At 45.9% G+C, this 12,307-nt stretch overlaps 1 protein-coding gene across 1 annotated transcript in view; it reads right to left on the bottom strand.

Annotated features, from left to right (window-relative positions):
• Positions 1-276: 276 nt before the first annotated feature.
• Positions 277-12,307, bottom strand: part of LOXHD1 (lipoxygenase homology domains 1) — a 133,997-nt gene continuing 121,966 nt past the window's right edge. The window contains exons 37-40 of the mRNA XM_009322973.1: positions 6,226-6,396; positions 4,938-5,076; positions 3,330-3,491; positions 277-757 (exon numbers count right to left, since the gene is read on the bottom strand). Of these exons, the coding sequence (XP_009321248.1) occupies positions 277-757; positions 3,330-3,491; positions 4,938-5,076; positions 6,226-6,396 (953 nt within the window). The remainder of the gene's footprint in view (positions 758-3,329; positions 3,492-4,937; positions 5,077-6,225; positions 6,397-12,307) is intronic.

Here is a 12,307-nt window from a genome sequence, read left to right as displayed (position 1 = left end):
CATCTGAGCTGTTAAAGGATAGTTTATGGCTCTGCTGGTTGTGGCCTTTAATCATAAATAAGCGAGAAATGTATTTATTTAATTCACAATTTTATACACGCTTTAAAAAAAGCAGTATTACTTTTACAAAATGTTAACCCAGGAAGCACGTCTTGATACTAAAAATCTCTCAGTATAAAAGGCAGAATTTTAAAAAGTAAAATGCAATATAAAACAGTATAATGAGGAAAATGTGCATGCCGGAGTGACCAAAACCCTCCTGCAGCCCTGCCCTCCTCAGTACCTAGGAAAAAGCTCCCTCCAGATTAACCCATCACCCCGGTTTTCATCCAGCCACTTCCCGCAGGGAAATATGGTGGTCGCGCCGGTCGCCGAGTTGGTGATCTCCACCCGCTCCACCAGCCAGCCCGGCGCCAGACCGCTGTTGTCATGCTCAATCCGGACCTTTTTTAGCTCCCCCATGTCCAGCGTTTCCAGGTAAAACCTGTTGGTTTTGCCCCGCTCAAATAGGTTCCTGAACTTCTGCTTCAGCGCCCGCTTTCCCGAGTCCCCGTTCAACCCGAAGATGGTGATGAACACGTTGGCGTCGGTCCCCGCGCCCTTTTCAAAGCCTGTGACCACGATGGTCTCGTATTTGACCGGCACCAAGCTCCGGGCTTTGCTGGCAAAGCTCTCGGTGACCTTGGCACACTCAAAGACTTTGTAGTCCCGTCTCTTGTAACGCAGAGGGATTTTCACATTGCACCTGAAAAAGTATCTGCCGAAGGAAAATTAGCAGCATGTTAATGGTATGGATGGCCACTTTATTGGGCAAATGTTATGGACTGGGTATGCTACTAAATTGTCCAATATTAATGCTGTTTCTGTACTTTTCCATATATGTGCTAGCACTAGGGTTTCTCTCTAGAAAGAGAGCCGTGATTGAACTTTGCAACTGCAACTGGAAAACCCAACATCTCCCTAGACAGCCACAGACACCCTGCACATCGGAGGGTTGGTGTGGGGCACTTGTCACTTTTGTCTGCGCAATGGCACGTTCGTTTGCAAGACCCACCGAGGCAGGACGAGCCAATCAGCCCCGCAGCTAACGCAGCCCAGCGCTGCTGAGTCTAACTGGTCTGAGAGCAGGGCGATCAGCAATTATCCTCACTGACGGTATGGTTAAGGTTGGGCTGGGTACGAGGAAAAAGGGAATGAGAAAGACGGAAGGAGGAGGTTAAGTCCTCCCCCCCCCGCCCTTCCCTCATCTAGGTCACCCAGCCCATCCTTAGCAAGCAAAAAAAAAACCAGCATCAAGCACAGAAATGATAGGTAACAGATGCCGAAAGCCCTTGGCTCTGCAGTGCTGCCTCTGGTGATGTGCAGGGAGCACATCATAGCGCGTCCATAAATTACCGCGTACCTGGCACCCGGCCAGAGGCTGGAGCACTCTGCTTTTAATGATGTATTTCACTTCCAATGATGCAGATCATTTCCAAATGAGTTTTTCCCTCTCCCCTGCCTTCACCAAACTGCAGCAGGTCCTCCTGGAGGGAGTGTAGCTGGATTGCAGTTCATGTGCATAAAATAAACACCTGGAGGAAGGGTTACTGTGATTCCAGCAGTACTGTGCTTATTAAGCACTTCCAACATTTTTGACATTTTCCACAGCCAAAGTAAAGCATTCCTTTCTCTGGAAAGAAGCTTTGTAAATGAGAAATTCTGGTGGGAGCAAAATTTTAGGCTCAGGGACAGAAAAACTGCATGAGAGTGGGGTGGAGGGGTTGCCTGATGCTGCGGTTTTATTTCCTGGGCTATGTAATATCTCATGGTCTGGAGTTATAATGGAACATGCCAGTCTTCACAAGGGGCAAGAAGAAAAAGGATGACCTTTCTAGCCCTGGAATTTGCAAGAAAAAGCTTCTAAATACAGCTCTTTCATATACTAAGATCTACTACTATAAGGCAAAAATCCCAGTATAATTCAAAACTATTGCTGCAGCAATCTCATAACTCTTTTAATTTGGTCTTTGGCTTGACTGGGTGGGTTTTTTTGGATGTTTGGGATTGGGAATAGCTGAAGCGAGAGCTTGCTCTCACGGTGCAATCTGCTCCAGTTGATCGTTTGCAGAGCAAACACCGCTGTGAAGTGCTGCGTCTGCAGGGCTGGAGCCCTGCTTCAGTGCAATGATGGGCTGCAGGCTTTACCAGTATCTCCTGGTTGCCCTCTTTAATGTAAAACGACTTTAAAAAAAATGGGGCTTTACAAGAAGATCTTTGGCCCCTTCAAAACATACTGTTTCAGCAGTTTCAGCATGCTCCCAATGAGTTTAGTGCACAGATTTGATTGCACAGCTGGACTTTAAGGGTTCCAGGTTTTTCCCCACCAGGAGAAAAGAACATGTTTTAGTACGTAATTGACTGAGTTTTCATTCAGCAAATATTATTGTGGCTCTTCTGCTGGCTGATTAATTTGCTAGGAGAGACTCTTAGCTTCTGAAAAAAAAAAAAACACTTCAAGGATTTCTTCTTAAACACTCAATTGTCTCCGCTGGAACAAAGCCTTTATAGTTAAATTCTTTAGCAGCAATGGAAATATCATTGAAAAGAAAAGAAATCCACAATTATCATTGTGGATATTTTCTCTGAAGAGCAGTTTGTTCTGCAAATGGATGATCTCCGGTTCCTGCATAGTTCCTGTGCTATCTGCTCCCTGAGTCGTGACTTTGGAAGTCACCCCTTCCAAAGGCAGGGCTCAGACCAAAGCGCGTAGGACCTGACGTGCTCAGGGCTCTTCAGACATGTTAATTTTTCAGCCATGGCAGATATTTCAGTGATTTTCAAATCAGAGTCGCTGAGCTGCATGACTTCAACATTTCCAGTGGGCCTTTTGGACCATACCAGAAGGGTCTCTCAGCCAAACTGGTCTGAATCAGAGGTTCAGGTTTTGTCTTACCCTCCACTTTTTTCTAGGAGCTCATTTTACAAGACTTACCTAACAGCCACTCTGTGCAGAGCATCCTACAAACCCCCTAAATTTCAGTCCATCTAAGTATTTTCCACAAGCTGAGACATTAATTTGTCATAGCTGTGGGATTCACCCAAGCCAACTTGTTTATAAACTTATCTGCACATGCAAATGCTCTCTCTAACAACTCAGAAATTGCACAGGCAAGTCAGGCAGGGACATTCTGTACCCAACACACCAAACAGCTTGCCCTTAGCTTTCAGAAAGGGTAAGACTGGCCACTGTTGCTTAAGTCCGAAATGCTTGAGGAGGATGCATGCAGAGCTGCTCAGCTTCCCCATGCCCTCCTGGAGCAGCTCCTTGCGGATGAGAAGGCACTTACTTGTTGCAAAGCTCCATCTCTGTAATGATAATCTCTTGGACATGCCAGAAGACATCAGCTTTTGCAGATGACTTCTTCCCATCTTTTGGGCAGTGACCAACGCAGATGGCTGCAATATCACCAATGTTCTTTGAAGAAAACTGAAATGCGTCTGTTGCTCCCCTGCAGGAAACAGGAAGCAGTTTCAGTTAGTATCTTGAAGGACGGCAGTGACTTGTCTCATATGGACATTAAGTAATTTGCACATGGCTACGGAAGATAGAAGATAAGCCTTCATTTAAAGTCATTTGATTTAACCTACAATCATTCAACACAAAGTATAATTTCCATATTTAAATTTAGTATTTTCTCTGATTAGGGGTGACACTTTAAATTGTTGCCACTAGGACTTTCCAGGATAAACTTGAGCTGTTCCACATACAAAATCAATTTGCCTCATTACAGATGAAGCTAAAGAATGACTAATTTCCCCTCCGGCACTTATTCATTCATTCTTGACAGATACTGTATCTGTTACACATCTACCCGCCATAGCTGTTTTAAATTTGCTAGTTCAGCCACCCTTCCTGGAGCTCAGCTTGAAAACAGTTTAGAGAAACAATAGGTCTCTCTGTCAAACCCTTGGCTGGCTCCCTGTCATGTCCCCTGCATATCTGTTGTTAGGTTTATCTCCTTGGACTGGTCCTTACTCTAACCTGCCCCCAAGGATGGACTGTGACTAATGCTTTGGAGAGTGGTGTCTTTAACTCCACTGTAGTCACCATCAGCTGAAGGTCAGAAGGAAGCTCCTCCCGATCTTTCACGTTTCATATGAAATTTCAGCCATTCATACTAGAGTCCACACCGGCTGTAATTTCACCTTCCTTTACAGAGCCACAAGAGAAACCCTTCCTCCCTGCAAAGCAACCGAACATCAGCAGAGTCCGTGGCTTTGAAGAGGTTCCCGTCTCCTAAGGGTGTGCTGTGTCCTTAAATAAAGCAGAAAACCCATCTCACATCTGGACCACTTTGGTCCCACATGGGAAAAGGAATCTGCCCCACATTACATAGATGGTCCTCCAGCTCGTCTGCGCGCGAGGCTGACATTCGGCTTTCCTCACGCGACAGTGATCTTTCAGCCTTACCCCCCAGATTCATCTGGAAAGGCAAATCTGAACAGCTCTGACAACATTTAGCCTCCAACTATTTTTATTTTCTCTCTGATTCCCACTGCCAGTGAGATGCTGTAAGAGGAACTAAAAACACCGCCAGCTTCCTTCTGCTCCTCCCAGCGCAAAAATACCCGGCCTCCCCGGGGGCTTGCCAGCAGCCCATTTGTACATACTAATACAAAAGGGGACATGGACACACACACACACGTCATCGACGTTTCCTTTTACCAAACGCCTTTTTCTTATTGTTTTTAAACCTGCTCTGTGTCTGTCCATCAGAAGCTAATTTTACACCTTCCTTTTACTCCAGGTGAGAAGCCATTAGGCTTTTTGGAAGGGGGATGAGAAACAGCATGCACAAATGCAACTCCGGAGACCATCCTGGAGAAGAGGTGGCATTTGTGGAAGACACACAGCTGATGAAGAGTTCCTCTAGCCCACCATCCAGTCCCACTACCTTTCAAATCTCCTTTTCTTGGAGGAGTTTTCCATAAGGAATTCTTTCGAGCGGCCCAGCTTTCCTTCTAAGATGATCCAGATGTTTTCCTTTGTTTCTGCATCCTCTCTGTCGCTTGTTACTGTGGCAATCTCATAGGCTTTAAAGCATAATTAACACACACGTTAAACAGAAAAGGAAGAGCAGATGGCCAGAAAGATCTCTTCATTTGGCTGTCACTTCGCTTAAAAACTGTCTTCCTAATATTTATCACAGCACACAAGAAGGCATTTGCAAAATAAGGATGGAACCACACTGAGATCTGTGGGACTTTTGACTTCTACGTGCTTTGGATTTCATGCAGGGATAGAGTACATGAAAAATATGAGTACTGCTCGATCAGCTAGCAAGAGTAGATGAAGCTGTTCTTGAACAAGCTGCGTCCAGCTCCCTGCTGTGCTAAGCACTCCCTTTTTAACACAGCCCAAATCTTATAGTTTTTGTGCCACCGTGCCTAACAGGGACAGTGAGGGTATCCATGTACCCAACAGGATGTGCTCAGATGCTATGGTGGCATGTAAGTACCCAAAATGGCAATCAAGAGGCTGATTTTTTGCAGGGGCAGAGTGAAATCACACTGAAGTAATGTGATTATTAACTCTCCAGGACTCTCCTGAAGAAGAGCACTGCGGTGCAGGAGTTCTTGAGATGCACTTTGCATATCATCAGTGTGGTTGATGCGTGAGTGCCAGGCTGGGTGCACCCAGCGAGCAAACTCTTGCTCACTCGCTCGCTCACCACATTAGACACCAGTATAATTACCTCAGACTCAGTGGAATTACCCAGAGCAGACCCAGGGCTATGGGGTGTTAAGCTCAGCCGTCATGTTCAGCTGGGATACTTGAGCTAGTAGCCCAGAACATGTTACGAAGGAAGCTGGAGCAATGTTACTTACAAAGCTTTCAGGATTAAACTTATTTTCCACCTCAAAGACTCAAGCCCATTATTTCTAATGAGACCATAACCATGTGTCCTTATGGCTTACTGCTGGATTGAACCGCTGCAGATGGCCCCCTCAAGTTTCAACTCATAACGAGATCTTTTTCTTCCTTATAAATCCCGATTTGTTTCTTTCTTATCACAGCATTTCACTTTTGAACTAAGGAGTACCTTAAGTAATTCAACCCTTAAAGCCTGCAAATACCAATGCCTATTGCATGGGAACCCTCAGTGGAGCAGCTTGCAGGAAATGTGATCCTATGGCCCCTGAGGTCCCTCAGCAAATGCCACAAGTCAACTCTAAACTTACTGGTCCGTTCCTTCAGTTCCAAGATGTCATTATTGGCACAAGCCAGTTCCCTTATGAGCTGCCCATCGTCTTCACCTTTAGCCAGCCAGCGATCACACTGGAAGCGAAATGTCTTGTCCATGGCGGAGTCCTTCACGTCAATATATTCCAAGTGCCAACCTGGTGCGATTCCTAGTAAAACAACAAAATAAAAACACTTCTGGATATTTTCACATAGCTTGGGTAAGGAGGTGAGATACCTCTCCTCAGGAGCACCCTGCTGGTATTAGAAATTATCTATATTTGCTTCAAATAATGTCACCAGTGAACATGACATTGTTTTAATACCAAAAGCAACGACGACCAGCTCACGACCATAATCTGATCCCTCTTCTAGAGTCAGGCTTTTGAGGGAGTTGCTGGCTTTTGATCAGATATAAGGGTGTTGGAGCATGGTCCTGGATAAGCTAGATTTCAAGCTCTCTGGGCAAGGGGCCAACTCTTGTCCTTGCCCAGCACTTTGCATGAGACAGAATTTCTGCAATACCCGTAGCAGCAGCAGTCAACAGGGAGAGCCGGGGCCGGCGTGCCCCCTGTCAACACACCAACACAGGAATCGCCCCAGGAAGAAGCACTACTGTGTCTTAGGGACAGCAAACCCTTACAAAGTCCCAGGGAAACCAGGGCCCTGCAGAACTGCTTGCCGGAGCCAGAAGCAAGAAATCTCCTGGTAATCAGAGGGTTTGGGGGCAAAAGTTAATGGAGCAGCTTCTGTCACAGAAACCGCTGCTGATTCTTCCTTCCATTTTAAAGGAAACATGAAGCCTGAAAGCCAAAAGAAAGATACGAGTTCTCGTTCCACCTAACCCCCATCCTTCCACCACACATGTCCATAGTTATTAAAAAAGACACAGCAGTGTGTGCATGGTTTGTGGGGGTCCCTTCACATCTTGGGAGCACTAGTTGGCCACAGGCTGTAGGGTTTAGTGTCTTTCTCTGTGGCTCCCCGAACCCTTCATGTTTGGATTTGAAGGTCAGAAGGTAGATTACAACTTGCTCCTTTGACCCTGCCAGCTAGAGCATGCAAGGAAATTACTTATGCTATCCTGATCTTGCCAAGCAACCAGGGTGAATTCACTAATGTTGAGACTGGATATGAACGTATGACAGACTAAAGTGATGGATGCTCCAGCAGGGACCACCAAATCACCTAACTTTGGCTTTGAGGCCTCTGAGGACTCATAGCTCCCTTTTAGTTTTCTATTTCCTTTTTTTTTTTCAGTGGAAAAGCAACTTTAAAATGAAGAAAAGGGCATTTGGGAACATTTTCCTGATTTCTTTGCTGAAATAGAAGGAGCCCTTGTTGAGCTTGGGGGGGGACAGGAGGTTCTGACAGTTCTACTTACAAGTCCTGTTATCAGTCAGACAAAGAAAGATCATGTTCATGATGACAGATCTCTGCTGACTTATTATTTACATCCCAGAGACGCTAAACAGCTCTTGCTCTTCCAAGAACTCACTGCCATGTGCCTACTTCCTTAGTTTGCACATATTAATGGTCTTTAGCCCTGAAAAGAAGATGATGGCACCTTTTTGAGTTATGTCAACAAGTCTCCCTGCGCCTGTGGACTGCGATCCCTCCACACCACGTGTTGGCAGTTCTCTACCAGCCTCACAGCCATTCCTGTTTTGTACTTTGGTTTCCTGAACCTTCTTCAAGCTAGGAAATCTCCCTCTACAAAGCACAGACCTCAACCAAAGACACCACTTGCCCCTTAAATTTAGAGGCACAGAACTGCAGAATCATTGTGGCTTGAAGGGACCTCTAGAGAACGTTTAGTCCAGCCCTCTGCTTAGAGGGGGTCAACTAAAACAGGTTGCTCAGGGCTGTGTCCGGTCAGGTTTTGTATGTCTCCAAGGATGGAGACTCCACAACCTCTCTGGGCAACCTGTGCCAGTGTTTAATTACCTGTGCAGAGAAAAAAAAGCTTTTTTCTCATGTTTAAATTGGAATTTCCTGTATTTCAATTTGTGCCCTTTGCCTCTTGCTCTGTCACCGGGCACTGCTGAGAAGAGTCTGGCTCCATCTTCTTTACTCCCCCATCAGATATTTGTACACCTTGATAAAATCTCCCTGAGCCTCATATTCTCCAGGCTGAACAGTCCCAGCTCTCTCAGCCTCTCCTCATACAACAGACACTCCAATTCCTTAAGCATCTTTGTGGCCCTTCACTGGACTCTCTCCAGGATGTCCACATCTCTCTTGCACTGGGAGGACAGTGCCATGTGCCAGTGACAAGACCTGTGCAAATACCATGGGTGCAGCACCCAGGCAGGGGAGCTGGATGCACCACCCAAACGTGCATGACTTCCTCCAGGCTCCGGCAGCAGAACAAGGGTATGAAGGGGTTTTGGGGGTGAGCTGGCATGCGATACCCTCACAGATCCTCACCAGTTTACTGCCTCCTGGGCAGATCTTACCAAGTTCCCCAGGGCTCCCACCGCGCTCTAACTGGAGCAACTTTGCTCTTTGGGGCTGTTTGGAAATTTATTCTAAACACGTTGGCAGTGTCAGCTGTTAATCTTTTTGGCAGGCTCATTTCCATTTAAGTTCAATGAACGTCTCTGCGGCATGTTCAGGAGGCTGCTCCGCTTCCATCAAAACTTTAGTTAAAACAGCAACCGGATGAAAGAAAGAAAACATCCCATCCTTCTCCATCGAGAGAGATCAACGACTGCAGACCAGGATAGAATAAATTGGTGATCTTAGTTCTGTTGCCAGCAGTGAACAGCACGACTGGGACAGGATCAGTGCTAAGCAGTGGTATCAGGAGAGAGGCTGAATGAGGTGCACATACCCTCCTCCCTCTTCTCCAGCCTGGTCCCAGCAGCTGCTCACCAGGAGAGCTGCAACAAAAACCTGCTCTTTTATCACAGGGGGAGGTGGGCCAGAGCTGACTTTCCAGCACATGTTGGAGTTGAGGGCAAAGAAAGCACAAAGTGCAGCTTTTCCTGGTGTTCCCTGCGAAAGATGCCATTTATCAGCTCTGGGCTATTTAAAGAGCAAGCTCTGGGCTCTGTCAGGGGATCGACACTGAAAAGCAAATACCAACAGGGTGTCCCTTACAGTACAAGTGTACCTCAAATCAAGGAGCTGGCTGGTCACTCTTAGAAAAATGGTGCTACTGCCTGAAAGCATCTTCCTGTCTGCTTTAAGGAAAAAAAAAATTTCTCTTCCCTCTCACTAGAATTGGTCTTTCCTTTTTCCTGTTTTCCTTCCTGATAGTTAGCAACTTAAATTAGATTAGGAGACCTGGAAGCTGTAGAAGTATCCTATACTGCTTATCATTTCTCAAGAGAAATAATTCACTCCTGGTGAATGCTGTGCTGGTTATGTCCAGAGCAGCACATCTTCCCACCCTGTCCATGGCTCCTGGTGCCAGGAGTGGTGTCACATCAAATGTTTCACCGCCACAGCATTAAACCCCATTTAAAAGCTGATATGAAGATGGAAGGATTGATTCAGGGTTGAAGAAATGATTCTGCTTTACCAGAAAAATAATTGTTTTTCTCTTGTTTCAGAGCGGGAAAAAATACATTTAATTTCTTTTTGTATCGATATCGAAAAAAACCACAAAGTCCCGTTATGCACAGAGTCTAAATGTGAGACTTTCCCTCCACTGAGCTGGCTCTGAGTGCCAGGGGGCACATCAGTGGAAGGAGAAGAAACCATGTTTGCAGAACCACTTTTCGGGTCATGAAATCCTGGGCTCAGGATATTACCCTGTTTCCACCTTCTGTTTCTGTGTGGCTTTTGCAGAGCAGGGGGCTCAGAGACGTTACAGCACCTGAGAAACAACAGGAAAGGGAACTACATCTCGTATGGGTGTAACCCTGGAGGCATCAAATCCTCAGCACAAGCTGGTTTATGGAGTGGGCATCAGTGAGGGAGTGAGGAAGAAGAGCCAGGAAAGTGGTGTGGATGTAGCAGGGTGGAAGGACTTTCCTAGGTCCTGGCCACTGCTCGCACAGCTTGGCCATGCAGGAGAAACTGGAGGATCTCTGCAGTGATGGCTCATCAGCCTTTTCCCTGAGTGCCGGGATACTTTTGGATGGTGGATCTTGATTCACCATGAAAGCCACAGCTGCTCCATCACTCAACTTTCAGTGTTTGCAGAAGAGCCAGAGCAGATCTGTTTGTATCCCTTTGGCACCTCGACCAAGAGTGCCAGGAGAACAAGGGCTCAGGAACAAATCAACTGCACGAATGCCTTGGAGAGCATTGTGGGCTTTTCTGCAGTGACCCCAGTACAAACCAGCACCACTACATTTGTCTCCATTACTGCTTTGGGGCAGAAGGGAAGAAATAGCACATATCTGAGCAGTTCCTGTTTGATTATGCAGGTCTCGGTCTTTAAAATAGTTTGGCCACCACCGCGCCATTGTGGAAGATCCCCTATCACCATAACAAGTGTTCAATGTTTGCAACAAAAGGTACTTCACTCCAGGCCTGTTTTGCTGCCATCGAAATCCCCAGCAGCAAACCTGCCCTAATAAAACCCATGGCTGTGCCACGTAGGCTCCTTAATGGTCCACAGCTGGAAGTGACATTTTCAATAGCGTGCAAAACATTTCAAATGTAATTAGAGGAGGAGAAGAGCTTTGGGGAAAACAGAATCACTTTGCTTGCTTGACTCTGGCAGTTGTATAATTTAGTGTCATTTTTTTTTGGGAAATGTATTCTCTTCCCCAAGTGCCCTTATCCAAAAAGGCAGTTATTTGTCCCATTTATCCTCCTTTCCAAAAGGGCTTAAGCTGACAGCTGGGTGATGCTGGGCAAGGGCCCCCTGTGTACGTCTGCAAGGTCTTCACAGGACCATCTTGTCTTTTTCCCAGGCGATGCTAAAAGTCTGTGCTTTCCTGACATTGGACAGACAGGTTGGATTGTAAGCTCCTTGCCATGCATTTCTGCAGTGACTAGCGCAATCGAGTCTGACTTTAGAAGCAGTAGATGCAACACAGATAATGACATTACCGCTTCATTGAACTAAAACCCCAACTTGCAGCACCAGAAGTTTCCTTTGCCCCTCTTGGCAACAGTCACCACTTGCCCCAGCCTATATTCACCCCTAAAATATTAAGCCGTTCTGACACATGCAGAAACGTGGGGGGATGGGAGAAAAAACGTGAGAATGAACTGAGTCTGGTGGGTTCACCATTGACCAGGCACCTGGTCCCTGACCTGGCTTTAGTAAATATTAGCTATTCTTTGCAAAGCGAGAGCTGGTGGGATCAAATCTGTGCTGGCAGAACCACATCCAGGCTTGGATACAGACATGCCCATGGAAGTTAAACTGACTCCACTCTTTGTAGCCATGTTAAATTGATTTTCCTTTCTATCCCTTGTCTATCTGTAGCAGCATTTCTTTGGTTTGGTTTTGAAAACGGTTGATGCCCGATCGAGGATAAAAGTTGTCATTACTGGTGTTTATGTTCCCATAGGAGTAAACGAAAAATCCTGCTCAGGACTGGATTGCTCAGGGACCAGTGAAGAATTGCTGCTGCCCAGCCATTCACAACCATCAGCCAGCACTGCTCAGCCCCCTAATTGCATTTTTTTTTAATTTTCATATTTTCTGAAACATAAAGTAATGACCATCGTAAAGACAGTTCCTCAGCCTTGTGTCCTCTGACATTATTTATCCCCTGCCAGGTTAGATGACCATCCATCCCTAAACCCGACCACATGAGACATCACCCAGAAAGTGGTGGGAGTTTTGATAGCAGCATCAGATCACTAGAAATGGAGCGTTAATTGTGAGGTGTTAAAATCATAGCATTAAGCTCTGCATCAGTACATCTCAAAACACTTTAAGAAGGGGAATAATTTTTATCCCTAATTTACATAATTGAAAATGAGGTACGGGGATGTGATTTACGCAAGGTCATTCAGCAAGCCAGTGGCAGAATAAAAATAGATCAATTTTGTGTATCTCTCCTTTAGGATCACGTTAGTTCACACCACAACATTTCTTATCAGAGCAGACAGGCAATGCAAAACCTCTCACAACCTTTGACAAAGCAAAAGTTTAACACTTGGGAC

The sequence above is a fragment of the Pygoscelis adeliae genome, unplaced genomic scaffold, assembly GCF_000699105.1.
Source record: "Pygoscelis adeliae isolate BGI_AS28 unplaced genomic scaffold, ASM69910v1 Scaffold182, whole genome shotgun sequence".
Lineage (NCBI taxonomy): Eukaryota > Metazoa > Chordata > Aves > Sphenisciformes > Spheniscidae > Pygoscelis > Pygoscelis adeliae.
Note: the sequence above shows the minus strand (reverse complement) of the source record. Positions and strands in the feature narration are given on the sequence as shown.